At 49.7% G+C, this 24,351-nt stretch overlaps 1 protein-coding gene across 1 annotated transcript; it reads right to left on the bottom strand.

The window, feature by feature from the left end:
* Positions 1-19,470: 19,470 nt before the first annotated feature.
* LOC124658083 (cyclin-D2-1-like) lies at positions 19,471-22,305 on the bottom strand. The gene is made up of 5 exons (XM_047196523.1): positions 22,033-22,305; positions 20,372-20,446; positions 20,014-20,215; positions 19,800-19,930; positions 19,471-19,715 (listed from the first exon to the last, which is right to left on the bottom strand). The coding sequence occupies exons 1-5, from the start codon at positions 22,303-22,305 to the stop codon at positions 19,536-19,538; spliced, it is 861 nt and encodes a 286-aa protein (XP_047052479.1). The 3' UTR covers positions 19,471-19,535.
* Positions 22,306-24,351: the final 2,046 nt, after the last annotated feature.

Genomic DNA, 24,351 nt, shown 5'->3' with positions numbered 1-24,351 from the left:
GCCAGTCCCCGAGTTTCGGATTAAGATCTTTGCTCTTAGCGCGAAACTTAACTAGAAACGCGCGAAACCGGCATAGCCAGCTCCCCGAGTTTCGGGTTAAGATCTTTGCTCTTAGCGCGAAACTTAACTAGAAACGCGCGAAACCGGCATAGCCAGTCCCCGAGTTTCGGGTTAAGATCTTTGCTTTTAGCGCGAAACTTAACTAGAAACGCGCGAAACCGGCATAGCCAGTCCCCGAGTTTCGGGTTAAGATCTTTGCTCTTAGCGCGAAACTTAACTAGAAACGCGCGAAACCGACATAGCCAGTCCCCGAGTTTCGGGTTGATAACATAGTTTCTTTCTTTCTCACAATTGTCTTCTTTTGAATAGAGCACCGCGGATGCCCGGAAGCAGCTCTTCGAGGAGCTTCTCTGGGAGCATCGGGACCTTGCCGAGGCCCACAGCCACTGCCAAGGTTTATTTCCTTTCTTTTCCTCCGGCATCTTTTTTACCGGAATGTTTTCTTCTTTAACACTTACGAATCTTTTGTTCAACAGCTGTTCCGGAAGCTACCCTTGAGGCCCTCAAGGCCCAGATTGCCACTCTCCAAGGTGTCACTTTTTCTTTTCCGGTTAACTCGTTCTTTCCTCATTTCATCAGCTGCCACTTTGCTAACACTTTTCTTTCCGGTGCCTAGGCGAAAAGGAGCAGCTCATCAAGGAGCACCACGAGGCGCTGGATGCCGAGAAGACCGCCTCCAGGGAGCTTAAGGAACAGGCTATGCAGGCCGCGCTCCAGCATGACCAAAATCTAAAGGACGCCAAGACCGCGGCCGAGGCCGGGTCGGCGGAGGTTGTGGATGATTCCACGAACTCCAATGCGGTGCTGAGGGCAGAGCTGGAGGAGGAGAGGAAAGCGCGGAAAGCGGCGGAGCACCACATTGAGGTTATGACCACTGATCATAAAGAATATGATCGGCTGGTCATGCAGATTGATGCGCTGGCTCTCCGTAAGTTCCTGCCTTGTCCCTTCTTTCGCTTATAAGCTTTTTCTTTTTGAAAATGTATTCGTGTTCCTTTTCCTTCCGGTAGATTGTTTTCCGGTATCTTACGCTTATGCTTTTCCCTTCTTCCAGTAGAACACTTCCCGGACTCTCAGACGCACGCCGTGAAAAAGGTGATGGAGGATCGGGTGGCGCGGGAGTTTCCCAACATGGACGCGCACTGGGACGGGTATGACTATCTGGTCGCCCTTTCCGCTCGAGTCCAACATATGCGCTCAGTGGACCGGCTCCTTGCCGATCTACCGGATGCCGCCATCCAACTTTTCAAGGTGCTGTGGCCTGAAGAGGCGATGCCAGCCAACATCACCCTCACCGCCAACCGGCTCAAGGAAGCAGGGCGCCGGATTCGTGAGTGGCAGTGCTCCGCAGCTCGTGCTGGAGATGACACCGCGCTGCGCTCCGCGTGCTCCTGGTACCCGTACTTGGATCTGGATGCACTCCAAGGCGTGCGCCAAGATGCTCCAACCGACGTGGACCTGGTTCTTACCGCGAAGCGGCAGGATCGGGCCTACCGGCTCGCCGAGTACGCCTGTGTTCGCACCTTCATCCCTCCTCCCCCTGATGTCAAGGACTACCTCAGCGATGAGGAGGAAGAAGAGGAAGGTAAAGATGAGGGTGCCGAGGATGTGCTGCCGGAAGCTCCTGAGGCCAACGCTGCTCCCCCGGAAGCCCCCGAGGCCGATGCTGCTCCCCCTGAAGCCCATGTTTCCTGAATACCGCTTGTTATCTGATTGCCTGTGATAGGCCTGCCCTGTTTAACTTGAAAACATTGCCCGTTAAATTCTACCCCGGTATGCCGGGGTCTATGATGTAAGATAAAACTTAATCTCTTTGGTTGTGGTACAATTTCATGCCGGTGTCTTGCATACCAGTAACTTATTAAGCTATGTTGGTTTGCTACTTAGCACTTTGCTTATCGTTCCGATTTTTGTCTTGCACTGCAATGATTCCGAAATTGCTTCCGCATCCAGATGCACACTTGGCTCTTTCGCTTTGGCTCTGCCTACCTTCTCTGGGCGTTTTTGGCATATGAGCACAAAGTTCTTTTACCAAGCAAGCACTTTCTTGAACTTAGAAATAACTCGAAATTTTTGCAAAAACCGGTATAACCGGGGTTAGTTAAATTTTTCCGGATTGTTCTTTCCCGCTCTCCTCTTCGCAGCTTCATGTGCTTATCCCCTACCGGTTTATCTTGCTTGCCATGAAGCCGAGTTGCGGACAGCAGCGAGTCGAAGACTCCGGTAGGGTTTAGCACACTACTAAACCGGAAAGAAAAAACGTTCAATAAGCAACCGGTAGAACCGAAAAATAAACATGTTACATGCAACTTTAGGGGTAGTCCCCGAGACTCAATCGAGGTTCCGACATCTTTTATTCATAGCAAATAAGGTACAAAAAGGAACTTCTTACACCACAACTTCAAGAGTACAAAGGACGCAACAAAGCTACATTCCATGGACGCTTGGTCTCCTCTCCGGACTTGTCCGCCTTTCCTTTTTTCCATTCCTGTGCATCAATTAGGTAGTAGGCATCATTGTGGAGAGCCTTGCTCACAATGAAAGGCCCTTCCCACGGAGGGGAAAGCTTGTGCCGGCCTTCAGTGCGCTGCACTAGGCGTAGCACTAGGCCTCCTTCCCGAACACCCTCGGTTAACCTTCCTGGCTGTGATAGCGTCTGAGGTTTTGCTGGTAAATGGCTGTTCTTGCCAAAGCTAATTCTCTTGCTTCTTCTAGCAAGTCCACATCGTTTTCTCGGGCCTCCTTTACCTCTTCTTCGGTATAGAGTTGCACCCTTGGTGAATCATGGAGAATATCGGTTGGTATGACCGATTCTGCTCCATAAACCATAAAGAATGGAGTGTATCCGGTAGACCGGTTTGGAGTTGTTCTTATACTCCACAGCACTGATGGTAGCTCATCGAGCCAACACCCCAGCGATTTTTCCACCGCATCAATGAGTCTTGGTTTGATACCGGAAAGTACCAAAGCGTTTGTTCTTTCAACTTGGCCATTGCCTTGTGGGTGTGCGACTGAGCACAAATCCAACCGGATGTTGTTGTCCTCACAAAATCTTTTGAACTCACCTTGAGCAAAATTTGTGGCATTGTCAGTGATAATGCTATGTGGGTATCCATACCGCAAAATAACATCTTTTAAGAATTTCACCGCTGTGCGCCCATCACACTTTGCAATGGGTTTCACCTCTAGCCACTTGGTGAATTTATCCACCATAACCAAGATGTGGGTCATGTTTCCCCTTGCGGTTTTGAATGGGCCAACCATGTCTAGGCACCAAATGGCAAACGGCCAAGTTAGTGGTATTGTCTTTAAACCGGAGGCTGGGGTATGATTTTGCTTGGCGTACCTCTGGCACCCATTGCATTTTCTCACCAGATCCTCCGCATTCTCCAAAGCCGTGGGCCAATAGAACCCATGCCGGAATACTTTTGCCACCAGCGCCCTTAACGAAGCGTGATGCCCACACTCCCCTCGGTGGATTTCCTCGAGCATTTCTTTTCCCTCTTCCGGTTTCACACACCTTTGGAGGACACCGGTAACACTTCTCTTGTACACCTCGCCATTGATGATGGTGTAAGCTTTGGACCTCCTCTGGATCCTTCTCGATTCATTTTCGTCAACCGGCAAAGTGTCGTTGACCAGGAATTCCTTAATAGGTTCAACCCATGATGGTGCCTCCCGAACCAGGAATACCCGTACGTCTATGTCCATGCTGTCCACCAGCATTGTTCCTTCCGGTACAGGCGCAGCAGTCCCCGAGCTTACCGGTACAGTCCACGAGTTTGCCGGAACAGTCCCCGGGTTTCCTTCATCAATATCCATTGGTACAACATGTGATTCCGGTACGAAAATTGACTCCGACTCCGGACTCGGCTTGATTGATGGTACTCTTAAGTGTGCCAAGGCTATTCCGGGAGGAATTTCTTGCCTGGATGAGCCCAGCTTGGACAAAGCATCCGCGGCTTCATTTTCTGCACGCGGCACATGGTGAAACTCACATCCTTCGAAGAATCCGGCGATCTTTTGCACATGAAACCGGTATGAGGCCATGTTGGCATCTTTTGCGTCCCAATCTCCGGAACATTGTTGTACCACCGAGATCTGAATCTCCATAGCAAATGATCCGGTGTGCACCGATTTCTTTTGCGACCTTAAGCCCGTGGATCAAAGCCTCGTATTCAGCGACATTGTTTGATGCCCCGAAATGTACTTGTAAAACATACCGGAGATGATCTCCCTTTGGTGAGGTGAGCACCACACCGGCACCTAGACCCTCTTTGAGTTTGGATCCGTCAAAGTGCATCTTCCAGTATTCTATCCTTTGATCTGGGGGCTTGTACTGCATTTCTGCCCAATCAACCAAGAAATCAGCCAAAGCTTGTGATTTGATGGCATCTCTTCTTTCATACACCGGTACGTATGGTGATATTTGGATCGCCCACTTCGCAATCCTGCCGCTAGCATCCTTGTTGCACATGATATCGGAAATGGGTGCCTCACTCACCATCTTCATGGGGTGTTCCTCAAAGTAGTGCTTGAGCTTCGTGGCGGCCATGAACACGCCATAAGTCATTTTCTGGAAGTGTGGGTAGTTTTGCTTTGAGAGGGAGAGCACCTCGCTCAGGTAGTATACCGGCCTCTGGACGGTTTTTCCTTCCTCTTCTCTTTCTACTACCACAAGAACACTCACAACCCGGTTAGTTGCTGCTATATATAACAACATGGGCTCTCTTTCCAACGGCGAAGCTAGTATTGGCGCAGTGGCTAGCATTGTTTTTAGCTCTTTAAACGCCGCGTCTGCCTCGAGGGGTCCGGACGAACGTATCGATTTTTTCATCAAAGCATAGAGTGGCAAGGCCTTTTCTCCTAACCTGCTTATGAACCGGCTCAGCGATGCTAAGCTTCCGGTAAACTTTTGTACATCCTTAAGATCACGCGGTATCGTCATTCTCTCGATTGCTCGGATCTTTACCGGATTGACCTCAATGCCCCGGCTTGATACGAGAAAGCCAAGCAATTTGCCGGCAGGGACACCGAAGGTACATTTTGTCGGATTAAGTTTCATCCGGAATCTTCTTAAGTTATCGAATGTTTGCCGGAGATCGTCGATTAAGGTTTCTTTTGCCTTAGTTTTTACCACGACATCGTCCACATAAACTTGCACATTTTTTCCGATTTGATCAAACAAACATTTTTGCATACAGCGCTGGTACGTTGCACCAGCGTTGCGCAAACCAAAAGGCATAGTGACATAGCAATAAGCCCCGTGCGGGGTAATGAACGCAGCTTTTATTTGATCTTCCTTTTTCAACGGGATTTGGTGGAAACCGGAATAAGCATCCAGGAAAGACAACAACTCACACTCCAAGCAGTGGAATCAATCACTTGATCGATCCGCGGTAAAGGAAAAGGGTCTTTTGGGCACGCCTTGTTCAGATTGGTGTAGTCGATGCACATGCGCCACACCTTTGGAGCTTTTGCTTCGAGGTTCTCATCTTTTTTCTTTTCTACCAGCACCGGATTAGCTAACCACTCAGTGTGCAGCACCTCCACGATAAAACGGGCAACCAGCAACTTTGTTACTTCTTCTCCAATGATTTTCCTCCTGTCCTCTGCAAACCGGCGTAAGGGTTGTCGCACCGGCTTCGCATCCTTCCGGACATTCAAAGAGTGCTCAGCCAGCTCCCACGGAACACCTACCAAGTCCTCTCGCTGACCGAGCAAAGATATTCCGATTCTCACGGAGGAAGCCGACGAGCGCGCTTTCCTATGCCTCACCGAGGCCGGCACGGATACGAACGGTACGGTCGTGGAAAGCCGGGTCCAAGACGATGTCCTTTGTTTCCTTTGTCGGCTTGAATGCCGGAGCGCTCAAGCTTGCACTCATTGCCGCTAAGCTCAATTGTGAAGACCGAGCCAGCGACAACCGCAGCTTGCATCCTCTTCTTTTCCTCTCGCGATCACCGCCGATTCTCGCTGGGTTCGATCCGGCGGAAGCAGCTTCCGCCGAGATCCCGTAATTCCCCACCACGGTTAAGGGTCCACGAGGTGCCGGCAACTTCATCTTGAGATACGCCGTGTGGGTCAAGGCCATGAAGGCCGCCAGTGCCGGTCTCCCCAGCAGTGCATGGTACGGACTATCTAGGTCCACCACCTCGAACTCAATGTTTTCAACCCGGCAATTGTCACGTCCTCCAAACGACACATCCACCCGTACTTTTCCAACCGGTGCGCAGGACAAACCCGGGACGATTCCGTGGAACGTCGTGCGAGTTGGCTGAAGCATGTTTTCGCTATGCCCAGCCGTATGCATGGTGTGCCAGTACATTATGTTTATGCTGCTCCCATTGTCTATCAGCACCTTGCTGAATTTGACGCGAGTCGTTGGCCCTTTCATGATTGGGTCCACCACGAGAGCGTAACCACCCGGGTTAGGCATAACCTTGGGGTGATCCTTGATCGACCATGAGATTTCCTGATCTGACCACTGCATGTATTTTGGTACTGCCGGCATCACCGCGTTCACTTCCATGGAACGGCGATGTAGGCTCGCTCGTCTATCGGCTCGATGACGAACACGACAAAGCACACGTCCGGGTCCTCATAAACATTCCGGCCCAAAGGTGCCGGTGGAGGCGGTTGGCCGTGGCCCTCTCCCACCCGATTGACTTGCCGATACCGTCTGCTCGTTTGGCTGAGGCTGTACCGGTAAAGCATTTGCTCCGGTAAGCGGTGGTGGTGGTGGTAGTTGTTGCTGGCGCAGCATATCTTGTGGTGGTGGCAACATTGTGGTGCACCCTTGTGCTTGCGCATCTTTTACCGCCCCCTTTTGCATCAAGTACTTGGTCCAGGTACAATCTTTTGTCAGGTGGTTTGACGGATGAGCCGGATTCGGCGTGTGCCACCGGCAAGGTTGATCCATGGCGGCTTCCATGGTGTATTTCGCGGGTTCTTGCCAATTCTTTTTCTCGGCCCCGTGGTTTCTTTTCGACCCATTGTTTCTTAGGACCCGCCCATGGCTGCGATCCGGTTCTCCGCCTCCGGCTGCCGCTGGCATCAGAGTTTTCTTGCACAGCAGCAACTTGCTGCGGACCGTACCTTCGGTCCGGGAAATCTTCCCTCCTTTTGTTGCTCCGGTTGTCCCGGTATTGTTCCTGGCGCTGCTGAGGCGGGTTTGATTGTTCAGGCTCAGCTTGCACCGCCGGTTGCATTGGGTCTCCCAACGCATAGTTATCCGCCACACGTATCATCTCCGCCAAAGTTGTTGGCATGTTTCGCTGCAGCTTTTGCCACAAAGGCGAATCTCGCCGGCATCCCCGGCTAAACCATGCAATGGCTTGTGCTTCTATCACTCCTTCACAAGAGTTTCTAGTGGAGTTCCACCGGGTCGGGTAATCCCGGTCCTGTTTCTGGGGCGCTGCACGCACAAGGCGAGCTGCTAAGGCCTGTTTGGCCTTCGGTAGGTGCTGCTGAAGTTGCTCACAAAAGCTTCCTCAAAGTCCAACCAACCGTTTGTGCTTCCTGCCGGCAAGTTGTTCGACCTGATTCTTGCCGGTCCTACCGAAACGTTGGCACGATTCTCACGGCCCAACGCCGGTTTCCTCCTCCGGCTACACAACCTCCGCCGCCAGCCGACGTATACCGCGGTCACATAATCCGCGAGCCGCTCTTCCGGCTTAGTGGTGCCATCGTATGTTTTGGTGTCACGGGGCAACCGAAAGTTGCGTACCGGTGGCTGTTCTTTCATGATCCTTGGGCCAAAACACTTGGGACCCGGAGGACCTTCTCGCCTCTATCATTTCGGACAGGTACACTCGTCCGCACGGTGCCTCGCATCCCGTTCTGGCAGGTGTCTTTCTCCCACGCGCTCTCCCAAAGGGTTCGGTAAGCGGTGAGTCTTGTCGAGTCAGCTTCATCGTAACGTTCCGGTACCGCGGCCCTTGCCTGCCGGTACCTTGGTGGAGGCATCTCCTCATCATCATACGCTGCCCTTGCAGCTGGATAGTTTTGCCCGGTTTCATATCTACCGGCATGATTGTTTCCGGCATAGCCTCCTTTGGCGTAGCCTCGATCTGCCCCTTGGCTTTTTCTACCGGCATCGTGTTGCCCGGCTTGTTGTTTTCCGGCAAGAACCGGATTAAGGATGGCAATGGAGCGGGTTTGGACGGATATACCAAAACCAAATCCATGTCCAAATCCATCATCCTCGCTCTGCCCCGCCCACGAAAGTATCCATGGGCATGGATGTCGCTCCAAATCCAGATCCACCGGATATCCGGATATCCATGGATATCCATATGCTTACGCACTATGTACATGAAAATTTTAGCAGCATTTCGACAATATTTTCGTTGCATTTCAGCAATAATTATGTAGGCAATGAATAAGTGGAGGAGAAAGGACGACGGGATGAGAGCAAGCCCACTGCATGCCCGTGCGTCTCCTAGGAGAAGGAGAGCCGGACTGCCGGAGAGGTGGACAGGATGGCCGCCGGCCAAGCCCTCTCTCAAAGAATGCGAGGGAGTTAGAGGGGGAGGCCATGAAAGAAGTGGTAATCAGTGGTTACATGTTATACTTACTAATTTTGGCCTCAAGGTAGGGGCGGCTAGGCCTAGGTGAAATCCCATGTCTCACTGGAATATGGGACCCACATGTCAGCCGGATATCTATTGGATATCCATGGGGCAAAACCTCGACCCATGCCCACCCCATGAGTTATCGGATATCCGCCCCATGAAATCCGTGGGCATAATCAGCCCTCCATACCCGTGCCCATTGGGTCGGATATCCGTGGATACCCAGATCCGTGGATAAAATTGCCATCCTTAAACCGGATCGTACACAGTCATCTGCTGTGCGTTCATTTCTTTTTCTCTCCTTCTGTCCGGATGGGGGGACGAGGCCTGCCCATGGGACTTGCTTCCGGCATTCTTTGTTGAACGCGCGGATTTTGAGGCCACAGCCTTGTTCAGCTTAGCCACTGCTCGGCATTTTGTCGCTCGATAGTTTCCAGGCAGCTCTCTAACACGCTCTTGTCTGTTTTACCAAAGCATCTCCGGAAAGCGATTCACACGGCTCTCACCGCAGCCTTAGCAGCTTTTATGGTTTTATCCGAGCTACTCGTACTTAGGTTTCTCTACGATGCTAACGGATGCGAGGTACTTTTACCTAGCAAGAATTTCCTTACGCAAATCCCGATCTAGATTGCGAGCTTTAAGCCGGTTCTCCGGTATCCTAGCAGCATGAGCGCTAACGAAGCAAAGCCATGGGCAGCGTTGTACTCACGTAGGGTTAGGTTCAGCTCGCGCTGCGCCCGGACGATGTCGGCGCCGTTCGCGAGCAGCTTCTCGGCGCTGTGCCTCCAGGCTCCGCCCGAGCCGGCCGCCGGGTCGATGTTCTGCGCGATGGGCGTTGCCAGCACGTTCATCGCCGCTTGGAGTGGTGTTGCCGGTGGTGCGGAAGATGCTCCCGCAGCGCCAGCGTCGCGCTCCAGCGGTGGCTTGGCCGCACGGTTCGAAGCCGCACGACCAGCACCTTCATCCACAGCTTCCTTGCCCGCGCCGGCCACGCCAGCCATCATCACCTCGACGCTGCCGGCGGCGCGGCCAGCAACAGAGCCACCTTGGCGGGTCCGGTGCCACCAGCACCGGCGAGAGGCGCCAGCGCACGGGGACGGTGCCGAAGCAGACGCGGTGGCTCGCCGAACTCGATGATGCGGCCGTTCTTGGGGAAGATGCCGCCGTTGGCGAAGCAGCCCGCGTTGTCGTTGATGAAGTCCATGGAGTAGAAGCGCTGGACGAGCGCAGACACTGTTCGCTCGCCGCCGACCTCGAGGATGCCCGCCCGAATATGAACTCCAAGCAAGCGCCACTTCATGCCCCACGGTGGGCGCCAACCGTCGTCGTGGGGAATGCACGGATGCCATAGGATGGCTTAAGTTGGGGCCGAATGGACGCTAGAGGATTCGGGGGAGGGTTTGTGATTAGATGGGATGAACTTCCGGATGGTTTCCTCAAGAACTTACCCAAGGCTAGAGGTTGAAGAAGAAAGACATAAGGAAGAACTCGCTCTAGATCATCTTCTTTATTGATCTCCACAGATTACAAGTTTCTCAGTACATGTGTCCGTGCCCGTGAAGAGGGCTGCCCCCTCTCCTTATATAGGGGAGAGGGTGGCTTACAGGGCAAGAAACCCTAATGGCATCTTTGACTAGACAAACTACTTTACAAAGCTACTTTAATCATAGATGACACCGGGGTCTTCTTTAATCGTGGATGCCGACGTCCTCCGGCTTCTTTCATCGTCATCCTCCTGTTTATCGTCAGCCCTTCGTTTAAAGCTACTTTGCTTAGCTCATCTTTGTCTTCTATCTCTGGAGAGAATCTTTGACCAGTCCTGCCGACTTGCTCTTCTTTCCGGTAGCCCGGTGTCTTCTTTACCCGGTTCCGGCATACCCCTCTTGGGGATACCGGCTTAGGTTTACTTAGCCAAATTCTTATCTTTGCGCTCCGTTACGAACATTAAACCGGTATCTTGATGGCTCAAACCATCCGGTTTGGCATGCCTTTGGCATACCGGGGGTCATCCCCCCAACATTTTTCCCACTGCTAGTGTTTGTTGCATCAATGCGGACACCACTGTTTTGGTTGGTGCTCTTTTTATCTTGGGCGAACGTGTAGAAGGTATTTCCATTTATCTCGTACCCCTGGAAAGTCACTATAGTCGAAGATGGTGACCCGGCCAACATGTACAACTGATCTACAATATCGTTGTTATTAATGAGATGTTCTCGGAGCCAACCGCCGAATGTCTGCATATGTTTATGCGTAATCCGAGTCTTCGACCGCCTCGGATGTTCGGAGCGTACAATATTCTTGTGATCGAGTGATATACGGGGCCACCAAGGTGGAACTTTGTAGAACTCGTGTAGTGTGCTTGAGTGAAAGAAATGCCGTCCCTACATATCATTGATTTCCTTCCTAGCGTGCCTTTTCCACTTAGTCGCCCCTCATGTCGCGATTCAGGGAACACCAATCGACTTAAGGTCAGGAATAAAGTCAACACAGAACTCGATGACCTCCTCTGTTCCATAGCCCTTGGAGATGCTTCCTTCTGGCCTAGCACGATTATGAACATATTTCTTCAAGACCCCCATGAACCTCTCGAAGGGGAACATATTGTGTAGAAAGACAGGACCGAGGATGGCAATCTCGGTGAACCAGAAGATGTGTCATAATATTGAAGAAATATGGTGGAAACACCAACTCAAAGCTAACAAGACATTGCACCACATCCTTCTGTAACCTTGGAAGACTAGCTGGATCGATTACCTTCTGAGATATCGCATTAAGGAATGCACATAGCTTCACAATGGGTATTCGAACATTTTTCTGCAGAAGCTCCCTCGGTCAACCGAAGCAACTCGCGTCATAATAATGTGGCAGCCATGCGACTTCAGGTTTTGGAATTTTTTCTCCGCCATATTTATAATTCCCTTTATATTTTATGAGAATCCGGACGGCACCTTGATACCGTAAAGGACTTCAAAAAAGATATCCTTCTCTGCTTTGGTAAGAGCGTAGTCCGGCGGGACTTAAGCGACTCCCGTATCCTTGTAATTCTGTTCTTGCTTGTCTTTTGGGACTTTCATACGATACTGGTCCTCCCGTGCTTCTGGTGTATCTTTTGTCTTCCCATACACGCCTAAGAAGCCTAGCAGGTTCACGCAAAGATTCTTCGTCACGTGCATCACGTCGATTGAAGAGCGGACCTCTAGGACTTTCCAATAGGGTAGATCCCAAAATATAGATTTCTTCTTCCACATGGGTGCGTGTCCGGTAACGACGTCATTCGGAACAGATTGACCGCCAGGACCCTTTCCAAAGATTACTTTTATGTCCTTGACCATATCACCCGGCGATCTGCCTCACCTCCGAAATGATTGCCTTTCTTTCTGACGGGGTGCCTCTTTGGAAGAAATCGACGATGCCCCAGGTACACAACCTTCTTACATTTATGCAAATAGGCACCTTCGGTCTCATCTAAACAGTGCGTGCATGCATTGTATCCCTTGTTTGTCCGTCCCGAAAGGTTACTAAGAGCGAGGCCAATCATTGATGGTCACGAAAAGCAACGCTCGTAGGTTAAATGACTCATGTTTGTACTCATCCCATGCATGTACACCTGGTTTGCTCCACAACCGTAAGAGTTCTTCAAATAATGGCTGTAGGTACACATCAATGTCGTTGCCGGGTTGCTTTGGGCCTTGGATGAGCACTGGCATCATAATGAACTTCCGCTTCATGCACAACCAAGGCGGAAGGTTATAGATACATAGAGTTACAGGCCAAGTGCTATGACTGCAGCTCTGCTCCCCAAAAGGATTCATTCCATCTGTACTTAGGCCAAACCTTAAGTTCCTCGCGTCATCTCGCAAAATCCGGGAACTCTCTATCGATTGTCCTCCACCGCGACCCATCGGCGGGGTGTCTCAAGCATCTCGTCTTTCTTACGGTCTTCTTTGTGCCATCGCAACAACCTGGCATGCTCTTTATTTCTGAACAGGCGTTTCAACCGTGGTATTATAGGAGCATACCACATAACCTTCGCATGAACCCTCTTCCTACCAGGGTCATCTCGCCTGATCTTATACCGAAGTGCAGTGCATACCGGACATTTTTCCAAATTTTCATACTCGGCGCGGTAGAGGATGCAGTCATTAATGCATGCATGTATCTTCAGCATCTCTAATCCTAGAGGGCGAGAGAACCTTCTTTGCTTCGTACGTACCGTCGAGCAATTCGTTATTCTTTGGAAACCTCCTCTTCATTATTTTCAGTAACTTCTCAAATGGCTTGTCACATATACCAGCCTCTCGCCTTCCATTGCAAGCAACTCCAGGGTGGCACCGAGCTTTGTGTTGCCATCTTCGCGATTTGGGTATAACTTCTTTTGTGATCATCTAACATGCCCTTTAACTTTCGCTTCTCGTTTTCTGTTTCGCATCTCTCGTGTGCATCGGCGATTGCCCGACGAAGATCATCATCAACGGGCTCATCTGATGCCTCTTCATCTTGATCACCTCCTCCTGCATCTTCATCTTCATCATGCCCTGTTGCAGTATCACCGTAGTTAGGGTACATATCATCATCCTCTTCTTCTTCTTCTTCTTCTTCGTCGTCTTCCATCATAACCCCTCTTTCTCCATGCTTGGTCCAACAATTATAGCTGGGCATGAAACCTTTCCAAAGCAGGTGGGAGTGAATGACTTGCCATTCAGGGTATTGCTTCAAATTATGGCTATCAACACATGGACAACACATAAAACCATCCGCATGTGGGTTTTCCTGAGCCACACGGATAAATTCTTCCAGGCCCGATCTGAACTCGGGTAGACGTCGGTCAACGTACATCCATTGCCGCCGGTTCATCTACATCAAATTAAGTTTATCAATAAACTATTACAAAACATCATAATATTTATAAATAGTGGAAATTAGCACCGTACAAATGAAAGGGTAAAGTTGTTGCTTAACCTTAATCGAGGAGGAAAAAAAGAGGAGAAACCTTAAGTGTCGCTCCGGCACCTCATCTCATTTTTGTTGTGTGTAAAAATCAAGCGGCATCACTCTCTCAGATATTTCATCGAGCACCTTATGTGCATGCCAAAGAGAAGCAAGTTAGCACTCAACACACACACCTTCTCCTAGCAAAAATGAAGTGAGTGGTGTGTGTGTTGGCTGGGTAGCTGAGCTGAAATAGGGTCGGGGACCTTAGCACTCGGTTCGTGTTACGAACCGGTGCAAATGAGTTATCTTTTGCACCGGTTCGTAACACGAACCGGTGCTAAAGGTCCCTCAGCCGACACTGCTGCACGACGAACCTTTAGCACCGGTTTGTGTTACGAACCGGTGCAAAAGATAGCTCATTTGCACCGGTTCGTAACACGAACAGGTGTAAAAGGTCCCTAGGCCTGCTGCGCCCCACGAACCGGTGCTAATGATCCCTTTTAGCACCGGTTCGTGCCAAATCCGGTGCAAAAGCCATCTGAAGTAAAAAAACCAAAGCCCTTGTTTCTACTAGTGCTGGGTTGCACGCGCGAGTACGCGTCTCTACGGAGGGGTCCAAACGTGGCCAACCACGATCGCTACACTCGACTAGTGCAACGACAGCATACTCTACTTGTTGAACGAATACGGACATACTGCCACGTACTCCGTACAAATATGTGGCATGGCATCGCAGCTATCTCCCCACGCTAGGGCTACCGCCAAAGAAACACACACCCGCACCCGGCACCCCAACTTTTGACCATTCGTCGGGACCGCCCCTACGGTCGACGGCACCACGCAGTCAGTATTCGGTCCAAAATTCCAGCAGATTCAGTGCAGGCAAGTTTAGATGATCTCTTTCTTAGCTCTCACACTAACAATTTCTTAGGGCAACTCTATGCATTTTCTAGACTAAATTTAGGCTGAGAATGCGACAGTCGCAAGTCGACGACCCTCGGGCGCAGAAATTCCTTGAAGAAAGGGACCGTCTACTCCTACCACTGACCACCGCCACTGCTCTAGACGGCAATCCATGGACAACGCCAGTGCCGCGACACTACCGAAGCTGAAGAAGGAACTCACACTGGAGCAGAGAGGCGGCTAGGAAAAGCCGGGAGAAAGAGAGGATATCAAGAACTACCTTGATGTAAAGAAGCTCAAAATTGACGAGACACCCTAATGGCAGTACGGATGCACACAACCAAAAAAGAAAAAAAAGTAACTAAGAAAAAAAAAAGTCCTGCTACGGTATTCTGGCACTGACAACAACAATACAACTACCACCAAGACAACATTTGAACTCTAGACTCTTCAAAACTCTTCAAAAGCGACACCTTCAAGAAGGGAACATAGCACAAGCACCGTCATCGCCTGATAAAATATCTTAGGTTTTCACCCTGAAGATAGTCCTCGCTCTCAAAACAATGCCTTTAACAAGGTCATTGCCAGACATAACCCATTAAGGCCAAACCTTGGATTTTCACCCTGAAAGGTAGGACTGTGAACTTCACCTGTGTTGCGGCCCCCGCTTCTATATTGTTGTTGCGAAACCTAGAACACCAAGCAAGTCCCTCGATAGCGCAGAGACTCGAAACTCCATTGGTAGTCGTCCAACCCAACCTTCATGATATTCTCCGCCTCTTTATCTTCACCATGGATCAAAATGTCACTTGATGGTAACACAGAGTATAGCTTCGCGCCGCTCCCTCCAGACCCAAACGTTGGGAATAAAAACATGGGTGTGCACGACCGAATACCACCCGATCCAGCGAACTCCAGGTATAAATGCACTGGTACATCCGCCGATGGAGCCTTCCGGAACACACCACTCCGACCAGATGAAGACGAACCGGCCACATGGAGGTCTCCATCTTCGCACAAGAAGACCACCACCTTTATTCTCCGCAGCAGACAAGCAAGCCCCCACGCCGTCATCCGTTGGCCAACGACGACGATGGAGGACTCGGTGGACGGCGGCCGCCGCTACCACACCATCCTCGCCCCGCAAGATCGCCGCGCCCTCCTCGCGCTGCCAGCTGAAGCCGGCGATGGATCTAGGCGGACACTATGGATCCAACAGCCGCCGCCACCATCCATTGCCCGCGAGGCCGTGGAGGGAGAAGCTACAGCCGCTCATCCAGGGTCTCCGCCCTGAACGCCATGCGCGTCGAATCCAGCAGCCGCCGCCCCAGCCGCCATTGCGGGTCGCCGCCACCACCAACCCCCCGAGCACGTTTGGCGCCGGGGCCCGCCACCGCCGTGGTTGGCGCTGATGGCAGCGGTGGAGGGGGAGAGACCACAGGAGGGGGGCTGGAGGCGCTAGGGTTGGGTCCCCTGGCATCGCCCTAGGGAGCGACGCGAGAGGCGAGATTATTAGATTATAATGTTTGCCCTTTAAAATTGGGAGAATTTCACTTTCCAGCCTCTGCACCAACTAGGGATGCACACAGTCATAGGCATGAGTACTAAGATTTTTAATCTTAAAGATTAAAGCGTAGTCCTCAAGATAAATTGCGTGAGTACCCGGTCTAGCCTAGGCCTCAAGTATAAATAGGAACATAAATTAGCGACCGTAAGGATTTCAACTCGGATGTTGGATTTATACATCCACTCCCCCAACCAGTTGAGCTAGTCTCACTTCCCCACGGGACTAATACCTAGTCAAGAGACAATGAAGTTCTCTACCTCTGTTCCATTCTATAAGATGCCTTGCTATGCTACTTTAGCATTCCGTCTTATATCGTGGAACGGATTTAATAGAGCTCAAGCTACCCACATAGGAAATCCAGATCATGACGACCGACTTCAGACCCCCAATGAGAAGGGCTTGGTTCGAGAGGAAGAAAAAATAATCCATGATCGAGATGAGTGATCACTCACACCATATTGTCTGTTTGTATGGATTATGTGTTATTTGCCATTCTGTTAATATTATGTTGTATGCCGATGCAGCTTACTTGAATCAGCAAGTAGGGTAATTAATTTTCTACCATTTCTTTTCGTAAAAATAGTTAAAGTTTGGAAAATGGTGAAAATGAGAAAAGGGGACATGCCTAGACCAAATGAAACGGGCTAACATGGGCTGTTTGCCTGTCCGCGGCGCCCCCAAACGGATCGAAATAGACGCATTTTGTGCCGAAAATGAGTCGCCGCATTAGAGTTGCCCTTAGTTTAGACGATATTGGGAACATGGATGGTCGTGAAATTTTGGGGGAGTGGGGCGAAACAAAACTCGGGGCCCTTAAGGTAGACATTACAACAATAATAATGAATATACACATAAAAAAATTATGTTGTCAATGACATTTAAATGCATTAAAAAGCGTTAGCGTATCAAATAATTTATAGTAGATATTACCTTCAAATTTTCTTCTAGCATTCCTTGATGCAAAGTCACTTATGACAGGGTCAATGTCAATGTGATCCAATCATTTCTTCTCAATGCATAATGTTGCCACACCATTTATCCTATGTTGGTTTGGGATCCGATCTACTCATCTCCATATGTCTTTGGTACTCCATGAAGAAATGATGCAAAAGGTATGTGCCCCATGCATGGACACGTACAGATACAGCTGCGATTGCAGTATGTGAGTGTGAGTACTGGTCTTTCCCCCTCCTGGCTTTCGGGTTCGCACGGACATGGGATTCCAAAGTTGCCTGAAAAATCGTGGCTTTTGCCCAGGAGGAGGAAAGCTCGACGTTGAATCAAGTAAAGAAGTGTGGCGAAAGCTGGATCTCCTTCTTGCAGCTGTACCATCACGTTAGATTCATCAGGTTTTCTTTTTATACAACAAAAAATGGCACCAGATTCAGTTCTTCTCCTCCGGCGCCATCGTGCCCGTCCGATAAAAGAAATCTAAGGCGATAACCATGTACCTTGACTGTCAAACAAATTTCCTCCCAAAGTAGGTAAAACCTCAAAGTTGCTTTCTCTCTTTTGAAAAGATGGTATTTTTTCTCTCAGACGCCTAGAAAGACTTCCCAAGATCTAACCCTGTCAAAATCCATCTGTAAAATTGCAACTATTTTCAGGGTATCTCCCATTCAACCTCTTGAGATCTGACTTTCTCCATCGTGTCATTCAGGAAAGAACAAACATAGAGGTAGTCCTACAAATGACTCGGTGCACCAGCCCAACCACAAGACCAGATTTGCAAGAAAATCGAGATCTATGGTGGGGTTGCCATGGTCATGGCCTCATTTGTACATTAGGGGCAAAGGCAAGGATGGCATGGCCTGGCCTAGCCTGCCACAGATCGAGGATGGCATGCTTGGCTCCATGACACGGTCATATGAGTTCATTGTCATGGTCGTATGACTTTGCAAATTACTTGTGGCTAACCCTCTTCCAGAAACGTTGAAAAGGGACGGATAGAAAAGTATGTGACGAACTGTCTCTGATAATGGGCGCGGAACTGTCTCTGATAATGGGCGCCTCCAATGATTCCTGAAAGCCACTACTATTGACCACTTATTATAAACACTTGAGCAGTCATGATGGGGATTACTATATTGTATGCTCCTCCTAAGTGGCACGGCAAAGATATATTACATACATAGAGTGAGTGGTACCCTGCACAACAACCTTGTGGATATATATAGTACTATGTTCAGATTAGTTCAAATTGCAGCTGCAAGTCTCTAAGCAGATTAGTGTATGTTATTAACTATCAATAAGATGGCTATTAGTGCATTCTAGTGTTAAAATGATTGGATAGTTCTTTTCGGGTATAAAATGGATGTAAAGTTTGAGTCACTCCTTCCTTGCAATGCATGCGCCTCTACTTCCTACAGTGCTTTAAGCATGTCATAGGAGCAACCTAACCTACTAAATATAATTGCCTTTCTACAACCTTGTGATGTTGTATATGTAACTTGCTTGACATATTGGGTACATTAGGAAGACAATTCAAACTTTCAAAGGATCATGCCCTTGCTTTCTGGGGGCACTATCAGACTTTCAGCTGCGGAACGAGACTGGCAATAGTGCAATACACAGCTCAGAAGGAAGGGCACCAACTATGTATAACCTCTGACTGAAAAACAAGAGAAAGGCAGAAACACATAGCTGGCTATATTATGGCTGCAAACACAACTCATACTCCTTCAAGATAATTTATATTGCAACATCTTTTATTGATCATGATGGAAAAAAGTTCAAGTGATAACAAATAGCAAGGGCCCCCAAGGGCCTCATGCTTGGACACTGTTAGCCTGGAGATGGACAAATATTTCACTCCAGAGCATCACACTAGGGCATGCATGTGCCTCCCAGTACACCATGCCTCCTCTTTCCTCTCTCTCTCTCTCTCTCTCTCTCTCTCTCTCTCTTCAGTAACAATCAGCAAAATACAAACAAACCACTCGGAAACAAACAAACAAACAATTTTCTCCCTCATGAATATGCACAGAGAGCTTGCCAGGGAGAAGGCCTACTACACCTTGGCTGTAGCTCTGACCATTCCTCCTTGACCACCTTCATTTCACCCCCATCTCCATGCAATGCTATGCAAACATGCTGTGCATTGGTGCCATCCTTTTACTTTTCTTCTCGGCTACTACCAGCCATTGCTTCTCCCTCTCACTATCTAATCAATGTATCCTCTGCAATTCTGCATTGGGGTGAAGACCCACAGGCTGTAAGCACAGAAAAACACACATGTCTCCATGTTTCACTCTCTTTCTCTGATATTTCTCACATCCTTCACAGACTGGCAGTGCAGAGGCTGCCATGATGGCATAGATCAACAGGCCGGGCCAAGCAAGGAGAGCCCCCACCAAGGTGTAAAAAGAAAGAGCCCCAAAAGAAGAGAACAAATGGGAAAAAGAATCACAACAACGCAACAAAAGGAAGAGATCAAACCCTATTAATCTGACAAAAAAAAGACCCAGGTAAACTGATGTTATCTACTTGCACTCTTTTCATGTGACTGGTGGAGGTGACCTCTTCCTCCTCTTGGGTGGGGGAGGGGTGGTGCAGGAGGAGGAATTAGAGGACAGAACCTCATCTGAGCATAGGTTAACTGGTACTGAAGCTGCTGTGGCTGCTCTCTTGCCACTCACCAGCTGCTGCATTAGTTTGTAGCAGCTTCTGACCCCTTCCTGTAAAAAAAAAGATAACATATTACAGAACTTGCTTACATTTCATAACTTGTCAAACTTTCAGTGGTTACAAGGTGATCTTACCTCTGCTAGGCCAATGCACCAATTGGCTGCCAGCCTAGGGTTGACCAATGCGAAGGATGGCATCTCACCGGTGGCGCATAGCACCGCAGCAGCAGCCATTGACGACGGGCAGTGATCTAAGAACTCGATGTCTGATCCATTGCATTTTGCAGGATTACGTTAGTACCGTTGCGCGATAACATGCATATTCAACCAACAAACATTTTTAGTATACCATGCATTGCAGCTAAAATCATTTGTGTGGCTCGGCCGATCAGATATCGCGTGTTCTTCCCTCTCGGATCAACTTTGCAAACGAAGAAGTCGATGAACATGAAAGGTGTGACCGACCGGAGCCTCCAATTGAGTGCTGTCAGAACAAGAAGCTCCATTCGAAGGATCGTACGCGGCTCGAAGATATATCTTGTGCTCTCTATCTGTCAATGTACAATGCATGATTCATATTATAACTCTGATGACAGTATTTCATCTACAGCTTATCAACTCATAAAGTTTAGTATCAGAAGAAGAAAAAAAACTAATTTTGAATTAAGTGTTGATGTAATTACTTGTAGGTCTAGGAGGGAAGGCACAAGGGTCTCTTCCATCTTGGCAGCCAAGGAGAGGCAGGTCACAGCTAGCAGCTGCATTGCCCAACCATCCTCCTGCTGCATTGAGGGGAAAGAACACAAACACAGCAATTAATACCTGAAGCAAGGATCCCCAAAGCAAGGACACATAAGGTACTAGTATGTCTAGGATCTTGTAGCACTCCACCACCATCCTACATATCTCATGTTCTTTTATGAGCAAGATAAGCAACCCATCTTTAAATTCCTGAAATAAAGAGTATGGATCTGGCTACCTAAGTACAGTACCGCGCATGAAGATTTGACTAAGATCTTCCCTCATAAATAGTTGGAATCTCTAAATAGTTTGTTTTTTTAAGGCAGAGTAGATGCATACATTGATCATTCCATATATGTACTGAAGGACAAATTACAGTGGACCCGAATAGTAATCACTGTTACATCTAGCATTCTGGCAGGAACATGTATCAAGTCTTGAAGATCAAAATCTGTGTGACATCATAATATTGGCCCAAGTTAAGGTTGGTGAGATATTCAGTCACATCAGCATTTGGATAATTAAGCTAGCCTACCATCATCTAGTATCACTTGGAACAACTATAATCCTTTAAAAATCCATGGAGTGACGCCAGCATGCCATGCCTACTCTACTAACACAGCATTCACAAAGCAACAAGAAAGTCAGAAAAAACAATGCTGCCCATTTCAACCACGGCAGGTGGTGCATATGACAAGGTGCAGGGATATATACTTTGCAGCAGTTTACAGCTAGCTTGCAGCTTGTTCTTTTACTCTGACCTCCTGATAAGTATACTATTATCACCACCACCATGCATGCACAGTCACTGAGTAGATAGATACCTCACGCTAGACACTCCAAACACTATCCCAAACGGCATAGGCCATGTAGTTAATAACAATGTGGAGCACAAGGGCAAAGCACAATGATAAGGTCTGTTTTCCACAATAAAGCTTAAGCTTGCACTAAAGCATGCTGCAAAGCCAAAAGACCCTTCTGTCTTTAGTGCATAAACAAATCCCACACACACACCCTTCATTCCATATAAGGGTAAGACGGTAATTAGCCAGCTAATTGGACTGATGAGTTAGCAGACTGCACACCAACTTCCAAAACTTTTCTTTTTATACAGACCAGCATCAGCAGAGCACTAGACAACATACCGAAAAATACAGAGCACGAACTAGTTATCTGCCACGCTTGGCATGGTGCTCAGCATTACAACATGTATGGGTATGGGTATGGCTGACACGGCGATATGTGGACTGTGTACGAATGGTGACATGTCAGGACGGCGACGAGCTTACCGGCAGCCGGTGGAGGGAGAGGAACCGGTCCATGTAGTTCACGGCGAGGTAGGCCGTCAAGGGCAGGAAGCCGTAGTATTCTTGCACCTGAAGAAGACAGATTCAGATAACTAGCTATATGGAATGAGATGGATATGTGGCATGCTAATTCATACATTTGCAGATATTAGAACAGTTATTTCTACATGATAAAATGTTATAAAAAAATACGTGTACATGACAAAGCTTAATTTCTGATTTTTTAAAGTGGGGCTTAATTTCAGAAAAATACACAACACAAGCATGCCTCATCCAATCCAAGAAGTTTATCAACGCAGTATGTGCTTTGTGTGTGTCACCTTGAGAATCCACGCAACAGAGTCCGCCCGGGCAGTGGGGTCGATGCACCTTGACCGGAGCCGGTCAGGGTAGTCTGACCGGGGCGAGTAGTCGGCCTCGCCCCCGATGAGCTCGGCGACGAAGGACGCCGCAGCCGACTCCTCATCCTCGGCGCGGGAGCACCATTCATCGTCGGTCGCGGTGGTGCAGGTGCTGGCCGCAACGTCGGCAAAGAAGAAGGCACCGCCGGCGTCCTCGGCGCAGAGGAGGTAGGACGCGTCGTCTCCCGGCATAGCCGGCCGGTGGGGCCGTCACTGAGCAGCAGCCATTGCCGTTGAGTGGGCGGCGTAGTGGTGGAGCAGAGGCGATGTGGTAGTGGAGGTGAGATGGTAGAGAAGAGTAGCTGATAGTGTGAGCGATAGATGTGTGGGAGCACAAGGGGATATATAATACGAGAGGCTAGCCACTGTGAGTGCAAGTGCTTACGACTTACGAGTGTGTATGTATGAGCTCTTATATCTCCGCGTACTTATATTGAAGTACAAAGAGAAGAAAGTGTATTCAGGACTGATAAGAGCATGTCTAACAGACCCATAAAAGACCCAACCCCGTAAAATAACCGCCGATATACGGGGTATGACTCTACCCGACCGTCTAGCAGACCCCGTAAAACAGGCCCACGCGTCGATTTTTTACAGTTTTGGCTACGGGGTGGCTTTTTGCCCCTTACTTGTACGGGGCGGGAGGCCGAATATAGGGCCAAACCCTCACTCATGGCGCGCTGAATTTTCAGAAATTGCAACTGCTTCCGCGCGACGGCTGTTGGAGCTCGTCGGTGCCTCGCGACCCCGTCGTCCATGTCCCACCACCACTCCGGCGTGGCGGCGGCAGTCACGCTCCCGGCGTCGTACCTGCTGCTGCGGCAGCAGCGCGCGCTCCCCCGCGGATGCCAGCTGCCGGCTCGGTTCGCCGGTGAATTCGCGCCATGGGTGCCAGCGGCAGGTTGGTCGGGTTGAGGACGACCTGCAGGTCCTCCTCCACGAGGTTGGGGAGGCTCAGCAGCGGGTGGGCGCGCGGAGCGGCGGGCGCCCCGTCCGGCGGCGCCGCGGCCATGGCAGTGGAGGCGGACGAGGTGGAGCTCGACGCGGAGCAGGTCAGGGAGGGCGGGGGCGGGTCAGGGACGGGCGGGGGCGCGGCGTGCTAGGGACGGGCGGGGGCGCGACAGGTCAGGGAGGGGCGGGGCGCGGTAGGTCAGGGGAGGGGCGGGGGCGCGTCAGGGAGGGACAGGGGCGCGTCAGGGAGGAGAGGAGGAAGAAGGAGAGGAGGAAGAAAGAGGGGGAAAAATTGATTTGGCATATTCTCGGAATATGCTCTTTTACAGTTTAGGGATACGGGGTCTGCTAGCTCGGATGAGTTTTCGGCCGATTAAAATCGAATACAGGGCCCTCTACTCGTGTTATACGGGGCAGAAATTTAGGGGATCCGTTAGACATGCTCTAAGAAGGAAATGATTGGTAAAAGTAAGCGATCCACGTCACTGCGTACAACGCAAGTGTTTCAAATGAATTTTAAAGGAAATGCACTTCCTACAAAAAAAACTTATGCAAGATTAATTGTGAAACAAATCACTTTCATTCTTGATTTTTTTATACAACCCTTTTAACCCGAGATGTATACATCCACAATTTTGTTGTAGGACAGTGGAGACATTGATGTATTATTGTAGTTCCCTCCTTTGGGGGATGTTCGTCTCTGGTGAAGAGGTGTAGCAACACAATGCTCAGCAAACCTTATTCTTCATGTGCCCTTGCACAATTCAAGGTGAGAGCATCTTCACCGGCGCGTCCAATAGCGGTCCCGATAGCGTTTTGGGGATCGGCGTGGTTTTTAGGCTCGCACCGGTGCGCCCTAAAAGATGTCTGCTAGTTTTCGAACATAATAGAATCGCCGGCATCCTCGTGCCGCCTCTTCGCGTAGGACGCGAATCGGGCGCGCCGGTGCCTCGCGGCACATTTGAAAACGAGTGTGGGCTCCTCCTGGCAACCAGACACACCGCTTTCCCCACATCCTACCCACGCCCGAGCCGACTCCCACCCCTCTAGATCGCCACCATTGTCGTCGACGTCGCGCCCCTGCTTGCAATAGACACCGCCGTCTCTCCAGGAACCGTCGTCCATCGACACGGCCGCTACCCCCTCGACCGACGGCTGTTGTTTCACCCGGAACAAAGCTCGACGCCACCGCGGCACAACCGTGTAATACCCAGGATTAGAGACGATCGAGGGGTAGAATTTAGAAAGGGATGTGCATTGCATCGTAAAATCTGGGGAAATTTCGCG

The sequence above is a fragment of the Lolium rigidum genome, chromosome 5 (assembly GCF_022539505.1).
Source record: "Lolium rigidum isolate FL_2022 chromosome 5, APGP_CSIRO_Lrig_0.1, whole genome shotgun sequence".
NCBI classification, from domain to species: Eukaryota; Viridiplantae; Streptophyta; class Magnoliopsida; order Poales; family Poaceae; genus Lolium; species Lolium rigidum.
The sequence above is the reverse complement of the archived record's forward strand: the minus strand, read 5'-3'. Positions and strand labels throughout refer to the sequence as shown.